The 18,675-nt window shown below is 41.9% G+C and overlaps 1 protein-coding gene across 2 annotated transcripts in view; it reads right to left on the bottom strand.

Annotated features, from left to right (window-relative positions):
* Window positions 1-18,675, bottom strand: part of LOC311048328 (insulin-like growth factor 1 receptor) — a 91,604-nt gene that overhangs the window by 29,838 nt on the left and 43,091 nt on the right. For both annotated transcript variants that reach the window (XM_084061557.1, XM_084061556.1), the window contains exons 3-6: window positions 7,655-7,964; window positions 6,052-6,191; window positions 5,473-5,617; window positions 248-456 (exon numbers count right to left, since the gene is read on the bottom strand). In XM_084061557.1, coding sequence (XP_083917683.1) covers window positions 248-456; window positions 5,473-5,617; window positions 6,052-6,191; window positions 7,655-7,964 — 804 coding nt within the window. The remainder of the gene's footprint in view (window positions 1-247; window positions 457-5,472; window positions 5,618-6,051; window positions 6,192-7,654; window positions 7,965-18,675) is intronic.

Below are 18,675 nucleotides of genomic sequence, written 5' to 3'. Positions count from 1 at the left end.
GTATTTGTCCTCAGACCCCCATCTTAAAATATTTTGTTCCAGGGATCCCCAAAGCAAAGATTTGAGTTAAAGATGTATATATTCAAAGATTTGCACACATTTTCACAATTTTTTAAATAAAATCTACAAGCTATGAGCTTGTATATCTGCTATTTTTGAAAAGCCCAAAGAAATCTTAAAGTTACACAGATGCGTTCCCGGTCTTAATGGATTCAGTGGGTTTTAACAATGTCCTCTCTTCTCTTACAGCTTGCACGGTCTCCGTTGTTGCGGCAGTCGTTCTCGCCGCAGGTCCCCGGCACGCCGGTCTTCTGCCACATCTTCTTGATCTCGGACGGGCAGAGCTTGGGGTTGGCTCTGAAGAACATCTTCCCCGCTCCGATGGTCAGGTTGTGCTGCTTCCAGTCCCACAGGTACTGCAGCTGCTGGTTGTCAAACACAGAGAAGGCATACGTTCTGCCAGAGAGAGAGAGAGAGAGAGAGACAAACAACGAAAGAGAAGAGAAGAGGAGAAGAGATAGACAAGAGATAAAGAGAAGAGATAGAGAAGAGATGAGAGAGATAAGAAGAGATAGAGGAGAGAGGGGAAGAGATAAAGAAGAGGAGAGAAGATATAGAGAAGGATAGAAGAGATAGAGAGGAGATAAATAGAGAAGAGATAGAGAAGGAGAGAAGAGATAGAGAAGAGAGAAGGGATAGAGAAGAGGAGAGAAGGACAGTAGAGATAGAGAAGAGGAGAGAAGGAGAGAAGAGAAGGAGTTAGTTGTGTACGGACAGAGGAATGGATGCTATGTAGTCCTTGAGACAGCAACATTCCATAACAGATAACTACTCAGGATGTGTGGGTTTTTTATATCTACATTTGTTTTTGTGTGTCTCAAGGCTGAAGGAATGAATGTGTGTGTGTGTGTGTGTGTGTGTGTGTGTGTGTGTGTGTGTGTGTGTGTGTGTGTGTGTGTGTGTGTGTGTGTGTGTGTGTGTGTGTGTGTGTGTGTGCTTGTGTTGGTCTGTGACCTTGGACATTATCTATAGAAAAAAAAAACTTCCAGACAATTCTGAGGTGTGTGTGAGAGAAAAACAAGATAGGAATGTCTGGGGGGTGTGTGTGTGTGTGTGTGTGTGTGTGTGTGTGTGTGTGTGTGTGTGTGTGTGTGTGTGTGTGTGTGTGTGTGTGTGTGTGTGTGTGTGTGTATCATTGTATATTTGTATTTGAAGGTCTTGGTGTGGTTTTACTGTATGCATGCATGAGCTGGCTTTATGTACAGTATGTATTTGTGCGTGTGTGTAGGACCATGGTTCTGACCCTTGTGTTGCTTACTGCTCAGCCTCTATACGTCAGTGGCTCTCAACCTTTTCAGGCCGCAACCCCCCAAAATAATCATATTTGAACAGGGGACCCCCCCCAAAATAATTTTCATATTTGAACAGGGGCCCCCCAACCGGAGAAGCACTTGGAATTGTAGGAGTTGAGGCAAGTTTTACTCGGTTCCACAGATACATATATTTATTATATTTAGATATAATAACAATAGCCGGTCTACACAGTAATGGTCTTTGTTTTTCATTTTAGAGCCACTTTAGAAACGTGTAGATACCCTGTATACACTTACACTGCATGTTGGTTTGTTTACTGTTGAGTGAGTAAACAATGTTGCACGGGACCCCCCCCCCCCAAAAAACAAAAATCATGTGGGGACCCCCCCGGGGATCGAGACCCACAGGTTGAGAACCACTGAAGCGATGAAGGAACTGAAGCCTATTGTACAGTTATTATTGCTATAGTAATTATTGTGAGTGTCTGCTGATGAGAGTGAGTCAGCTGAACGACTGTGGTGTTCGCGGCGTGTCAACATCTCTGTTCTGTGAACACCTAGTTGACCTGCCTTTGTGTCAGTGTGTTTAATTAACTACTCCAAAGCTGCCTATCATTATGATGCGGCTTTGTTTGATCTCTCTCCCTCTCTCTCTCTCTCCCAGAGTCAAAAAAATGTGTTTGATCTAGCCGTATAAAGGTTTACTCAGACTGAATAGAGAGAACAAATGTGTGATTTTCTTTTTTCCCCCTTCTTCTTTATCATAATGTAATATTTAAGTCAAACATAGGATGGAATAAAAAAAGATAAATGGCGCCTATATTTGTTCCATAATATCGTATCAGCAGGCATGGACGATAAGTTGTATGGGATTAATGATGCACCTTGAGGTGATGACATGAATTGCTCCTTTGATTAGAAATTGATAATTGACTTACATTGTATGGTAAAACAGTTCTCAAAGTCACTTTTTTAGCACGTAAACGAACACAATATGTAACATCACCAAACCCAGTACTGTTTGTTTTTTAAATAAAAATGTCAGCTTCCTGATGATTTTACTATTGAAGATCCGGATCCGCAAAGATCATTGCTGAAAATAGCCGGTATATATCTGCTGCTATGCTCATGCAACTGTATGTCTTACCTCAGGTACAATGTGTAAATATGTAGATATTAGATAATGCGTTTGTTTTTTATTGATTGATTGCTCTCTCTTCCCCCTTGCCCCCTTCTTCTTCTTCCCTTTCTTTTTAATGGAAATAACATTTAAATAACGAATTTCACTCACTGTTTTACACCTGCAAACCTGTGATGTGACAATAAAGTTGATTCTGATCCTTAATTAGTATAATCGCTAACACCTGTGCAAGAAGTAAGGATGAGGCCCAATTTCTTTCCAATATGGCTGCTGGGCACAGAGGCTTTTCAAAGAGAGACATGACTGATCTGAGTTCCTAGAAGCTCTCCCTCAAAACAGAAACAAACAAGAACCATGACTGGACTATAGTCTGTAAATTCATCATTTAAGATGCTCATCCCAAAAATAAGTCACATGTCAACTGATGCCTAATTGTGTTTCCTGTCCTCAATTCAATTCTGACAAAACTAAGTCTAGACTTTTAACAATCTGTAAAAAGATTCTTGTGCAATTCCGAAACGGAAATTGAATTTAGTTTAGCACTTTGACTCCACTGACCAGAATGGAACGGAGCCTTCACTAGAATCATTGGTCACACCTATGAAGGAAGTAAGGAAGGGGGCCTAATTTCTTTCCAATATGGCTGCTGTGAACTAAGGCAAGGGGAAAGCAAATGAAAATTCCTCTCTCCTCACTCCCCTCATCGAATGGAGGCGATGTCTCAATGCAGTGGTTCTCAAACTTTTTAATGTCTTGGATCCCCAAAATGATATGTAACCCCCGTCTCAACCCCCGTCCCCCCCCCCCCCCGGAAGCAAAGATTTGAGTTAAAAATGTTTGCTTAAAAAAAAAATATATATATTCAAAAGGTTTTTAAGATTTTTCAAAAATATCAGATCTACAAGCTCATAGCGTGGCACTCGGTGCCGCACTATGAGCTTGTATATCTGCTATTTTTGAATAGGTTAAAATCATTGTGACGGTATATAACACATTTTGCTGGGGACCCCCTGGTACCCCACCCAAGGACCCCTAAGGGTCCCCGGACCCCATTTTGAGAACCAATGTCTTAATGTACCATGTACTGTCTATATCTCTGATATAAACAAGTATTCAATCGATCAATCAAAACTGAACAACTACTGTACTGTCAAGGTTTCATTGAGCAAGGCACTTCAACGTACAGCATAACACTGTCATTTACAGTATTTACACAGGATACAGACATACACACATACACACACGGTGTCCTTGACTTGTTATGCGACTCTTCTTCTCTGTTCACATTCCAACACCACCGCAGTACAATTCCACTGCTCTGTTCCCATGGTAACGCTCACCGCCACACACACACACACACACACACACACACACACACACACACACACACACACACACACACACACACACACACACACACACACACACACACACACAGCACATAAAAGGGAGGAATGTGACGGAAACACTCTGCTGGCCGTTAAAGGGACATTTCTGATTTTAAAACGTTTATTTTTTTTATGTATGCCGTTTGTTCAAGCCTTCAGTGGAACTGATTATATCCAATAGAGATTTATTTTGAACCAATTCAGGAGATGTTTTTGGTTCTGTTTAGTTTTGAACCCATTCAGTCCGTGAACAAATCTGTGTCATTTTTTTAGATTTCGTTGGTGCGTAGCGCGGCACTGCTTGTATATCTGCTATTTTTGAAAAATCGTGACAATGTGTGCAAATCTTTGAATACATATATTTTTTAAAGCGATTTGTTTTTACTCACATCTTTTCCTTTGGGGGTCCCTGGAACAAAACATTTTGAGATGGGGGTCCGCGGCCAACGCCTCGGGGGTGGTGGTTTGGGTGATGTAGTGACAACGCCTCGCAAGATCAGCCATTTTCACAATTTGTGCATCTTTCTTGTATTATTTGACAATTTGGCCAATGTTTGACCAGTTTTTATAGTATATAGTTTGTTGATTAATTTGATGCAGTAATCTTTTTTTGTCAAGGTATTAAAAGGGTCTCAAAAGTCCTTAAATCTTCACTTTACTGTCATCTGGGGACCCCCCCACCCCCACCCCAGGGGTCCCGACTCACAGGTTGAGAACCACTGACCCAAACCCTGTTATTTTCAAAGCTGGAACGCTGGTTCTGCAGGCATGCTACATGTCTGTAATTCAAACGTTTCCAGACATCACTGTCCTGTCCTGCGCTAGTCTTATGATGTTGATGTATGATGACTTTTTTTGCATGGATTACTCACCCCATGGAGCCTTGAATTCACAGAGATTATTTTGTTTTTGTCGCATTCCTAAGACAATAATTTGATGACTGGAGACATTAGCATCTTTCCACCGGTCATCAAATTATTGGCTTAGGAATGCGACAAAAACAAAAAAATCTCCATGAATTCTAGGCTTCATGGGGTGTGTAATTGATAGAAAATAAGTATTTTTTGGGGTGAACTATCCCTTAAAATGTTGGTATACTTCAGACGTCACTTCATCTCCCTGTGTTGTTGCATCAGTTAATGGCATGAAATTGTTATTTCAGATTTTTTCAGTGGGCAGAATTTGATCCACAGAATGCATTTACAAGCCGTTTTGACTGTTGTAAGATGTACATGATCCAGCATAGGCTTTAAATGATACCAAGGTCACTTAAAAACCAAATGCTTAAAGGTAAATGTGTGTTAAAAGTATGCTTTATTCGCTATGTGCCGTGGGCTGCATAATTAATCACATTTTAATCAGTTTTATTTTGATTCAAACCTACATTAGCAGGGATGTACAGTATCACAACATGAATGTGAAAGCAGTGATATATGATTGTTAAAAAAAAGTCACTGAACTCAGTGAATAATCGTGATGAATGATCATGATCTCAATAATGGTCAAAATAATCGTGATAATCATTTTGGCCATAATCGTGCAGCCCTAGTGTTGTCGTGTGTGTGTGTGTGTGTGTGTGTGTGTGTGTGTGTGTGTGTGTGTGTGTGTGTGTGTGTGCGTGCGCACATACTCTTCCAGAAGTTCGTCTCCGTCGATGAAGCGGAGGTTCTTGAGGAAGGACAGAGACACCAGTGTGTGAGAGTGTGTGATGCGGACATAACCCGTCACTCTCTTGATCAATCCCATGAAACTCTCCAGCTCTGACATGATGTTATCTGATGGAGAGAGAGAGAGAGAGAGATTCAGTATCACAGGTCCTACTCTCGTACACAGACAGAATACACTCACATGCACGCACGCACGCACGCACGCACGAGACAGAAACAGATTACATCAGGGATCTTCAACAGGGGGTCATCAGACTTACTTACGATCTACAAGCTCACAACGCGTCGCATCGCAACATGTTGTGAGCTTGTAGATCTGCTATTTTCAAATTTTAGTATTTTTTGTACTTTTGGTACTTTAAGTACATTTGGATGCCAATACTTTTGGACTTTTACTCAAGTATTTTTTTAATTCTGGACGTTTACTTGTAACAGAGTATTTCTATATTGCAGTATTGGTACTTTTACTTACAGTAAGTGAAGAATGTGGGTACTTTTCCACCACTGATTAGTAGTAACCATGGTAACGGCAGTATACTTACATCCTCTACGTATGTTGATGTGGATGTTGCCCTTGATGACCGTGCAGCCTTTGAGCAGCTGAGCAGCGTTCACCGAGTCAATGGTGACTTTCTCATCACAGATCTTATCACACAGTCCATCACATGCTGAACAGAACATACTGCAGAGGGGAGAGAAAGAGAATATAGAGATCTTTTACATGTTGTTCTCCTAAACCAAGGGTTCCCAAACTTTTCAGGCCGTGACACCCCCCCCCCCCCAATAGAATCATGTTTGAACTGGGGACCCCCCACACCCTGACAAGCACTTGGGATTGTAGGAGTTGAGACATTAACGTTTTGTTTCCACAGATGCATATTGTGAAAATAGCCAAACCACAAGCTCAATCGGCTATTTTCACAATGTTTGCCTCTTTCTCACGTAATATTTGACAATTTGGTCAATTCGGTATTAAAATGGTCTTAAAAGTCATTGAATTGTAACTTCAGAATGTGCAGATACCCTGTATACACTTATACTGTACTGCTGAGTGAGAAAACAATGTTGCACATTAACCCATTCAATCCGGGAACGCATGTCATTGTAGATTTATACAAGCTCATAGCGCGGCACCAAGTGCCGTGCTGTGAGCTTGTAGATCTGCTATTTCTTGAAAAATAGTGGGGGTTTTTTCAAACATTTGAATATTTATATTTTTAAAGGGAATTTCTTTGAATCAAATCTTTGCTTCTGGGGGTCCCTATTAAAATATATTTTTAGATGGGGGTCCGAGGCCAAATACATATAATTTTGGGGGTCCTTGACATGAAAAAGTTTGAGAACCACTGATGTAGAAACATACGTTTTTCAAAAAACTAGGATTTAGAAGACATTTGTTAGCACCCCCAGAAGCAAAGATTTGAGTTACAAATGTTCGCTTTAAAAATACATATATTCAAAGATTTGCAAAAATGTTCACGATTTTTCAAAAATATATATAGCAGATACAGTACAAGCTCATATATCTGCTATTTTTAAATAGCTCAAAGAAATCTAAAAATGACACAGATGCGTTCCCAGTCTGAATGGGTTAAGCTAATCGACCCCCAGTTCAGGAACCACTAGGTCCTAGTGGGTGTACTGTACACGTCCCTTGTAGCGACAGAGGACAACCTCTCCACCCCTAAAAGCAACCTTTTGTGGTTGAACTTGACACTAGCTGATACTCTGCACCTTAATCTCACCGATACTCTTCTTACACTAATGTCTATGGCATGAGCAGTATATATACCAGCTGCTACTGTATGCTCACGCACCTTATCTCTAATACCTTAATGTACATCATGTTTGGATGGATATGCTGTGTGTAAATATGCAGATACCTTCTTGTCTTTCTTTGATTCCTTTGATTCCCCCCCCCCCCCCCCTCCAGCTTGCTGGATGCGTGACTTTGAGGACATTTAGCACATGTTGACACCTTTACGGGTTTTTCGAGTTTTCAGGCCTAAAAGTATGGTAATTGTTCGGGCCGGGCAAAGCCTCGGTCCGGCCCAGCAGGGCCCCAATTAGGGCCGGGCCTTAATTTTCAGGCCCGTTTGAGAACTCTAGCGGGTGTACCCACCCTATCCCTCCCCCATTGCTCACCTGTCAGGGTCCGTGCGGGTGTACCCGGACGGACAGTCGGGCATGCACTCCCCGGCGTGGATGACGAAGGTGTCCGAGTCGGGCAGGTGGACCTGGGAGCAGACGTCCTCGCTGACGCAGCGCCAGCCCTCGAAGCGGTAGGTGCCGGTGGGGCAGTCGGCCACACAGCGGCCCTCGTGGTAGTAGTGGACGCACGCCACGCACGCCAGGTCGCTGCCCGGCGCCCAGCAGCTGCCCAGACACTGAGGGTGGCAGCACTCGCCCTCCTGGGTGCACGCCCGGCGCTCGCGCCCACACCTCTCGGGACACTCTGTTTGAAACGAGACAAAAAAAAAAAAAGAAGGATTCATGGATTAAAGCAGTGATTCTCAACCAGTGGTCCGAGGACCACCGGTGGTCCTTTGGGGGGTGCCAGGGGGTCCCCAGCAAAATGAGTTACCATAGCGTCACAATCATTTTAACCACTTGGCTTTGGCCATTCAAAAATAGCAGATCTATATAACAGATATACGGACGGGGACCCCAAAAAATCAATCAAATTTTACCCCCTCCCCCCGGTGACAAGCACTTGGAATTGCAGGAGTTGAGGCATTACGTTCAGTTTTACTCGGTTCCACTGATACGCCTCAACATTGCAATAGTGTTGCAGCGTAATTATGACACAGTGTGCAGAGCCCTAATCTCCATATTCATTCCGTTTGTCACCAATGTAGAGAGGAAATCCACTAGATTTTCTCCAACAAAAAGCGACAACGCTGCAAGCACAACACATGAAGTTACACACACACACATATGAGCACGCATGCATGCACAGATTGCACAAACAAACACGTCTCGCACGCAATTATACACAAGACGAGCATAGAGGCAGACACACACACACATCATAACAAATACACACGGCATGCACAGCAATGCTCTACGCTTACGTGGAAAAATTATTTTCAAACTGTTTAGCCTCGGGTTGGAGGGATGTTTTTCACCCATAATGCATCTGAACTGCAATCTATCCGTCTGATATTTCCTCTACGGTCTGTTGTTCACCAAGGTATCTTAACCCATTAAGACCGGGAACGCATCCGTGTCATCTTTTGATTTTTTTTAGAGAATATTTTTTGAGAAATCGTGAAAATGTGCGCAAATGTGTGAATAATGAATACACATGTTTTTTTTACGGAAACATGTATAACTCAAATCTTTGCTTGTGGGGATTCTACAAATGTCTTCTAAATCCTAACAGTTTTTTTTTTTTTATTATTATGTTGATATATATCAGTGGTTCTCAAACTTTTTCATGTCAAGGACCACCCAAAATGTTGTTCCAGGGACCCCCTAGAAGCAATGTTTTGAGTTAAAAATGTTCGCTTTAAAAATATCTATACATTTAAAGATTTGCAAAAATGTTCATGAATTTTTAAAGAAATAGCCAAAGTAATGGTTACACCATTACTTAAAGTGGTTACACAGATGCGTTCCCGGTTTGAGTGGGTTAATGTGATCTATTACAACAAAGCCTGTCATTATGTGTGTGGTTGTCACAACAAAAGCCAAAGTCATTGTCCCACTACTGTAGGTCTATAGTACTGTATTTGCCTCTACATGTACGGTATATATACACAAGTGGACGTGCATATAATATAGTCTCTGTTGGGTGGAAACCTAATTTTATGTCCAAAAAAAAACTGTTACTTTTCAGGGTTCAAATTTAAAAGTAGCAGATCTACTAGTTCAAAATGCATCATACGCATAGTACTTATACAACTTATGACTATGCACAAGCACACACACACACACACACACAGTAAACTCAGTGAAACCGGGTGCCATTCTGTCTTGTTTACATGCAACTGGTTGTTCTCTGCAGGGAACAGTGCTCTGTGAGTGTGAGTGTGAGTGTGAGTGTGTGTGTGTGTGTGTGTGTGTGTGTGTGTGTGTGTGTGTGTGTGTGTGTAAATGAGTCATCCCCACACAGACAGTAATGGCAGCAGGCTGTATTTTGCTTTGTCATTAAAACAGCTGGGTCTAGAGATGCTTAAAGGTATCTCTCCACCAAACAGACGACTACAGATTACTACAGAGTGGCAGTCGAATGAAGTCAGATCAGTCGGTTGGGAAGGTGTGAAAAAAAGGTCGCTGAATGCACCCGAGAGCCGCCACCGACAGACGGCTACTATGGTGCTAAAAATAGCCTACGGCTTGATGTGTTTTTTCAACAACAAGCCCGCTGCTGTCCGGCGGGTCGAGGCTTTCGAGCTTGTAGATCGGCTAATTTCAAATGGCCAAAATGTTTATAGGGCTGAAGTGGTTAATGCATGTTTTGTAATAATAATCTGAATCTACAAAGTAACTAGTACCTAAAGTTTTCAAATAAAAGTAGTGGAGTAAAAGTACAATATTTGGGTCCGAGATGTAGTGAAGTAGAAGTAAAAGTATTGGAAATTGGAAATACTCAAGTAAAGTACAAATACCTCAAATTTACATAGTACAGTACTTAAATAAATGTACTTAGTTACTTTCCACCACTGGACAGTGCACCCACCTCCCATTCAACGGCAGATTTCTTCGGCAACGGACGCTTTCCAACACTTACCGGCGCCAACGTCGGTGCGGTGGAGAGCTAGCTTAACCGCGCACACATGAACACACACACTCAACATTCGCTTACTCACCCATTACATCAAGACACACAACTTTAAAGTGGCCTTAAAGTCAGTGCAAGGAGAGTGTGGCGCGCTATGACAGTGTTAAATCAGTGCTACTCTATTATATGACAGTGTGCGCGCCACAAACAGCTAAAAGAGAGACGTGGTGTGTGTGTGAGTGTGGCCTAGTTGGGACTGTGTATGTGAAATACGGCATTATTGGTTCTCAAAGTTGGGTCCGGGGACCCCAAGGGGTCCTTCTTGGGGGGTGTTCGAGAGATAGAGATATATATATATATATATATATATATATATATATATATAGATCAGTGGTTCTCAACCAGTGGTCCGGGGACCACCAGTGGTCCTTGGGGGGGTACCAGGGGGTCCCCAGCTAAATTAGTTAAAGCGTCACAATCATTCAGCTTTGGCTATTCAAAAATAGCAGATATACAAGCTCATAGCGCGGCACGCTGTGCTGCGCTATGAGCTTGTATATCTGTTTATTTAGAAAAATCTTGAAAATGTGTGCAAATCTTTGAATACAATATATTATTTTTTTTAAGCGAATATTTTTAAATCAAATCTTTGCTTCTGCAGGGTCCCTGGCACACAAAATTTTCAGATGGGGGGGTCCGCGGCCAAATGTATATCAATGTAGGGGTCCTTGGCATGAATAAGGTAAAAAACACTGGTCTAAAGGGTTGCCTTCATGGTTGCTACCAGTGTGTTCACAGGGGTCAGCGCTGTAGTGAGTAGAGCCAGACACTACACAAGACACACACAGACACACACACACACACACACACACACACACACACATCCAAAATAGGCTGGGTTTACTCGGGCAGAACAAAGCTGTTTGTGTGTTAACAGTTAGTTCAGCTCATTAAGTAGAGAGGTCATCGTGCACCGTCTACACTCACGGCCACCTACCCAGTCTGTGTGCACAGCAGGGCACTCTGCTGACCAGCTCCGTGAACACACATTACAATGTTTCTAATAAACAAAGGCAGTGGAAAGCATTTCTACGTTGCATACATCAGTGATCTCAAAATTATCTGCGGACCCCCAACTCAAAAATGTTGTTCCAGGGACCCCCAGAAGCAAAGATTTGAGTTACAAATGTTAGCATGTGACGCTATATTTTTAGAACCAATGGCATACATAACTATGCAGAGCAAAGTCCACAGTTGTTCTACAACTGTGAGAGTAGGTATGTCTGAGAGTAGGTATGTCAATTCTTTGACATAATTGGAATTATTTTTTGCACGATCGTCAAAATTGTTGAAAGTTGAAAAATGCATTTTCCCCCAAAATTGGAAACAGCCGATCTACAAGCTCACAACACGTCGCATCGCGACCTCTCAGAGTTACACACCTGTAAGGGGCCATTTGGAACTCCCTCAAGGAACCACACAGGGGTCCCCGGACCACACTTTGAGACCCACTGATGTAACAGAGTGTTTCCAGTGAGCCAACATGCACAGTATCAGCACCCTGACTCTGATTCTGACCAGAATGGAACAGAGCCTTCATTAAGTATCATTGGTAACACCTGTGAGGGAAGTAAGGAAGAAGCCCAATTTCTTTCCAATATGGCTGCTGTGCATAGAGCCTATCGGGCACAACCTATAACAAGAACTGGCACCGAATAAAGGTTGTGATACATCAGTCGTGTGATGCACACAATACGATGTCTCTTGAAACACACGACACCTGGAACGATAGAAACACGCGGTAATTTAATTCAAAAATCACCCAAAACTACACAATTATTTCTTCTAGTGTTCCCCATGTCCCTATGTAAGATGACACCAGTCCCAGGAAGTCATGTGAGACTGGGGAGCGGTATCGGTCTGTCCCCCCCCCCCCCCCCCACACACACACACACACACACACACACACACACACACACACACACACACTCTTGTTCCTCTGAGTCAGAGCTTTGTCTACCTGCCTTAGGTTTCACGGGATGGTTATAGAGGGACGAGAACAAAGGTGTGTGGGTGTGTATGGAAGTGTGGCTGCTTTTTCTGCCCCGTCTCCCCATCCACATCCCACAGTCTAGCTCAGTCAACATATTCAAGAATAAACTAAAAACACACCTTTTTGCATCAGCCATTGACATCACCTAGTCTGAATCAAGCAGCAGATGTTTTGTGTGTGATTTGTACGCATGTGTATGTATATACATTGCAGTACTTGTTTTTATTATTGTTTTATTACTGCTTGTTTTTATGTACAGCCCTCTGGGTGATATTGGGATATAATAAAATTCGACTTGACTTATCTCGTCGTTTTGGATGTCTGGTCATGTTTAAAACCCTTTTTATACAGGAACACTCAATTGTCCATGAATGCTTTTTATAACCAAGTGCGTGTGTTTGTGTAACATACAGATGGAGAAACGGATGTCTTGACAGCACCTGTTGACTACCAGTGTTGATTTTGACAGCAAATTTTGATTTAGTTTTAGTCATAGTCTTTTGAATACACTTCTGTTCAGTTTTAGTCATATTTTAGTCACCTGAAATGTTTTACTTTTAGTCTAGTTTTAGTTGACTAAATATCATAAGATTTCAGAGGACTAAATCTACAGTTGATTTAGTCGAGTAAAATCATTTTTTGGCAGACCGTGATGCCATCAAAATGGCAGATTTTCACTTTCGTCTGCTTGCCGAACATAGCTGATCTACAAGCTTGTAGATCAGCTATTTTCAGTCTGTGATGACTTGTCTTAGTTCTACAGGATCTCTTCTCCACTAGTCCCTCCCAAACATTTCAGTCTAGTATTTATTTGTTGATGAAACTGTCAGTATATTTAGTCATAGTTTTAGTCATCATAGCTTAACTTTTATTTCGTTTTTATTCAAACATTGGCCAAATTGTCAAATATTACCTAAGAAAGAGGCAAAGATTTGCGAGGCGTTGTCACGGCCATTACGGAACCATGATGAACCATATGGAACCATACGGAATCATACGGAACCATGCTGTATAACAATACCATGCTGATGCTCCTGGCAGGCGACTCTGGGTGAGTCGCCTGCCAGACTCCTCAGCCACGGGCTTCACAGTAAACGGGCTACACTACAGATTGAACCCACAGCCCGTCAAGTCAAGTTGCCATGTTGATATTCATCATCAACACCAATGCACAGGTCTGGCAGGATGTGTTGGAACTTGCATGGTACTGTAGGCTACAGGCTGTCTGTCAGGCCACAGAATCACTGGATTTTCTTCTAACAATAACACAGTCACTTAGACGGGCCCTGATTTATGTCCGCGCTATTGGGTGCACCATGCACACATATTTTTTTGTTGTTACTTTAATGCGGTTAATTTGGTACAAAAAATGTACTCCATGAAGTGCAGATGTCAGAGTTTTTTTTCTTTTTTTGTGATGAGTTGCTCGTCATTTCTCCTGGGTGCTTTAGCCCCGAGGCACCCACAATATAAATGATGATGGCGTTTGCCAACATTTTTGTGACTAAAATCAGTGGTTCTTTTTTTCATGTCAAGAACCCCCAAAAATTATATGTATTTGGCCACGGACCCCCATCTCAAAATATTTTGTTCCAGGGACCTCCCAGAAGCAAAGATTTGAGTTACAAATGGTGGCTTTAAGAACAAATATATATATATATTCAAAGATTTGCGGAAATCTTCACTATTTTTGAATATCCAAAGTATACAATAATGGTTCAAGTGGTTAAAATGATTGTGAACTTATTTAGCTGGGGACCCCCTGGTACCCTGCCAAAGACCCCTGGGGGTCCCCGGACCCCACTTTGAGACCCAATGGACAAAAATCAACTGTAGATGTATTCAACTAAAATCTGATGAGATTTAGTTTCAGTACAGGCACTTAGTCAACTAAAACTAGACTAAGTGCCTGTACTGTCTCCGTTTTTCTGCCCCGTCTGTCCACCTCTCTCTCTCTCTCTGCGTATCTTTCCATCTACTCTCTACCATCTGCAGGTAGTGTGGGAACTCACCTGAGACAGCACATAACTCACCTGCACATCATCCACCTGCCAAACAACCCGCTGCCTCACACACTCACCTCTTAGAAGAGTAACAATCTCTATGTTCAACCCATGCGTGTCCTTTTAGACTTTACTCATGTACAATTTTGAGGTATTTTTACTTTACTGGCGTATTTCCAGTTTTCAGTGCTTTTACTTCTACTCCACTACATCTCAGAGGCAAATATTGTACTTTTACTTCTACTCCACTACATCTCAGAGGCAAATATTGTACTTTTACTTTAGTTACTTTGAAGATATAAATGATTACTTTATAAAACATACATTAACCACTTCAGCCCTATTTCATACATAGGCTACTTTTCTTCTGGGGGTCCCTGGCACAAAGCATTTTCAGATGGGGGGTGGGGGGGGGGGGGGGGGTCTGCAGCCAAATACATATCATTTTGGGGGTCCTTGGCAGCAGTGCGAATACATTTGTACTACACTACTACTGATTAAGAAGGCACTTGTAGAATGGGCCTCAGGCCTTAATGGGCCCGAGGCCCATTCTACAAATGCCTCAATTTTCTCAGTGCTCACACATAGAAACACGTTACGCAGGGTCACCGTAAGTGTGGTGAGGACAATGATGGATCTATAGCAGCCTGTGTGACACACACACACACACACACACACACACACACACACACACACACACACACACACACACACACACACACACACACACACACACACACACACACACACACACACACACACACGATTCATGATTCACCCATGAGAAGACAAGCATGCACAGACAGACACACACTACCACGTACACACGCCAATAGAGTGTTTTTTTCCCAAGCCGTTTCCCCTTCAGGCATTCAACACCTGTAGATCATCTGTCTTGATTATTGCTTAGGGCTGTTGTTACGCTCAAGTTATACACCGTTGGTACAACTAGTAAGCTTAAATCTGTGTCTCCAGTCCTCCAGAACACGTGCATACATAACAGTACAATATGTTCAGTCTCCTGTGACGCTGATCAACTTTCACCAGAGAACAAAAATACATCCAACTGGGGTCTTTGGCTGGGTACCAGGGGGTCCCCCAGCTAAATAAGTTACCTCTTTAACTGCCTGAGTAAAATTGTAATAGTGTCTCCCCAGTGCCAGCGAAAACTAGTGTTTTTTACCTACTCGGTGGCGCGCTATGAGCTTGTATATCTGCTATTTTTGAATAGCCAAAGACATCTAAAATGACAGAGATGCAGATTCCCGGATAGAATGGGTTAAGACACACCTAGTCCAGCAGCGTCCACGCACAACAATCGTGCACTTTACCACACATTTTCTGTTTAATTAAGAGCTGGAGAGACATGGGAGACTCCTGTTACTGAACAAAAACACTCTATAGCAACGAGTACTATCAGAATATAGAGCTATTCATTTAACACTTATTTTAACCAAAGAAAATCACTTACCCTACCCTGTCTTCTGTATAACAGTTTGTGTCTGTCAGTGTGTGTGTGTGTGTGTGTGTGTGTGTGTGTGTGTGTGTGTGTGTGTGTGTGTGTGTGTGTGTGTGTGTGTGTGTGTGTGTGTGTGTGTGTGTGTGCGTGTGCGTGTGTGTGTGTGTGTGGGGGGAAAACACACTTCACTGACCACCACAACAGCTGTGTTCTACACATTGTCTAGTCTCATCACATTCCCCCCCAAAAACAACCTCTATGTCGTCCCCGTTTTACACTCTTCATTCTTTTCTTTCCTCCTCTCCTAGTTTATTTCAGTCTTTGGCCACAATTGTTCATTTTCAATTCCATTCATGTATTCATTGTGTTTGTTTACCTGCTTTCCCCCCATTCTTCAGCCCTCTGCTTAAATAAAGGTGAGATAAAAGATTCCCTGCTTTCCTTTTTCATTTTATTCATTCCGTCTTTCCATCCATTCATTGTTGTTGTTCTAGTTTCTCCCTTTCCGAGACACAGGAACACAAACAACAGTTAACTGAAGGGTCCAGCTGTTTTCAATGGCCGGGTTCATATGCGTTATCGTCTTAGCAGTGGTGGAAAAAGTACTCAAATGTTTTACTTAAGTAAAAGTATCAATACTGCAATGTAGAAGTACTCTGACTGTTACAAGTAAAAGTCCGGAATTCAAAATTTACTTGAGTGAAAATACGAAAGTATTGGTATCAAAATGTACCAAAAAGTAAAAGTACTAAAATGTTTGAAAATAGCCTAGGCATAAAATACGGCTAAAGTGGTTAATGTATGTTTTATAATGTAATCATTTATTTCTGAAAAGTAACTAATTAATAATTGTACAATATTTGCCTCTGAGATGTAGTGGAGTAGAAGTAAAAGTATTGAACATAGGAAATACTCCAGTAAAGTAAAAGTACCTGTAAATGTACTTAGATACTTTACACCACTGCATCTTACGTCAACATTCAACAGAACTACATAAATGGCTGTCTGAGATATTATTAGTAGATTATGATATTGTGATCAACAAGACTACACATTCATAAACAGAGACGTTTTTTTTGGAGGACAAATGGGACAGGAAGGAAAGCCTACAACAACACTGGAAACAAAAGACCGGCCTTATACTTCAAAGGTGAATACTAAAAAGACTTAAAAAGGTCACATGTCCCCACCTCCTGTCACTTTGAAGTCATTTCAAAGTGGGGATAGTTCACCCAAAAAATGACTTTTTTTCAATCGATTACTCACCCCATGGGGACATCAATTCATGGATTTTTCCTTTTTTTTTGTGGCATTCCTAAGTCAATAATTTGATGACCAGCAGCAGTTCTGGTAGGAGACACAAAGAGTCTCCTTTGTGTCTCCTACCGGAACCGCTGCCTACTGCTCCACTGGTCACGGCTTAGGAATGTGACAAAAACAAAAACATCTCCATGAATTCAAGTCTCCATGGGATGACTAATCGATAGGAACAAAAAATAATTTGGGGGGTGAACTATCCCTTTAACGGGTTCAAACTCATACGGGAGGAGAGGAGAGGAGAAGAGGAGACTGGAGGAGGAGAGGACATACGAGAGCCGAGTATAGGTGAGAAGGGAAGGATACAGGAGAGGAGAGGAGAGGCAAGTCTGACCTCAGAGTAACCAGTAGATCACATGATGTTATGACTGCACTGTGTGTGTGTGCGTGTGCGTGTGCATGCATACACGTGTGTAGCGCACACTTTCCTCTGAATCAACCCCTACAGCTTGGAAATAAAAACCACAACATCCCTTAACAAAAGTTTAGAGGAAGCCAGTGGTGCCTTCTACCGTGTTATGCTTTATATGTAGTATGACGTGCAGAATGTTTTGGAAAAAAGCGTAGCCCTCTACTAACCATAAGTGGTGCAAAGTACATTTACTCAAGTACTGCACCATTTTGAGGTATTGCCACGTTCAATTTGCAGTACTTTTACTTCTACTCCACTACATCTCAGAGCAAATATTGTACTTTTTACTCCATTACAAAACGCACTAACCTCTTCACTATTTTCAAATGATTTTTTATGCATTTTGAACTTCTGAAATGGGACATTCTGCACAATGAGTACTTTTACTTTTGGTAATTTAAGTACATGTTGATACTAATACTTTTGCACTTTTACTAAGTACATTTTGAGTTGCAGACTTTTACTTGTAACAGAGTATTTCTACAGTATATTTCAATTTCAGTATATTGATTATTTTACTAAAATGTTTAGTATTATTTTGTAATTTTAGTGTTATTTTAAGTAAAACATGCAAGTACTTTTACCACCACGGCTGCTAACCATTTCATCCATTGACCACGCGCATATCGCGAGGGGAATAATTATCGCAATGCCCTCCGAAAAAAACCTAGAACACACCACTGGAGGAAGCCAGGTTGCTGGTTCAAGTCCTTCATGTACATAATGAGCAGGGCACTTGGTGTACACAACCAGTGTTAAGTGTGACAGTGCTGCTGTTGTACCAGGTGAGTACACTGTGTTGTTATAAAGGTCTGCTGTTGTACCAGGTGAGTACACTGTGTTGTTATAAAGGTCTGCTGTTGTACCAGGTGAGTACACTGTGTTGTTATAAAGGTCTGCTGTTGTACCAGGTGAGTACACTGTGTTGTTATAAAGGTCTGTTGTACCAGGTGAGTACACTGTGTTGTTATAAAGGTCTGTTGTACCAGGTGAGTACACTGTGTTGTTATAAAGTGCTGCTGTTGTACCCGGTCAACTTTCCCTGGACATAAACAGAGGTCTGTGGGTGCCTGGGCCGTGGTGTCCCAGCCAGGCACAAACACAACATGACATCATTCACCATGTGGGTTAAACGCTCTTTACAACAGGGACAACAGAGCGGAAAATACACACAAAGAGATCAGAGACAAAAACAC

Source organism: Gymnoscopelus microlampas, assembly GCF_963454915.1.
Source record: "Gymnoscopelus microlampas genome assembly, chromosome: 1".
Lineage (NCBI taxonomy): Eukaryota > Metazoa > Chordata > Actinopteri > Myctophiformes > Myctophidae > Gymnoscopelus > Gymnoscopelus microlampas.
The sequence above is the reverse complement of the archived record's forward strand: the minus strand, read 5'-3'. Positions and strand labels throughout refer to the sequence as shown.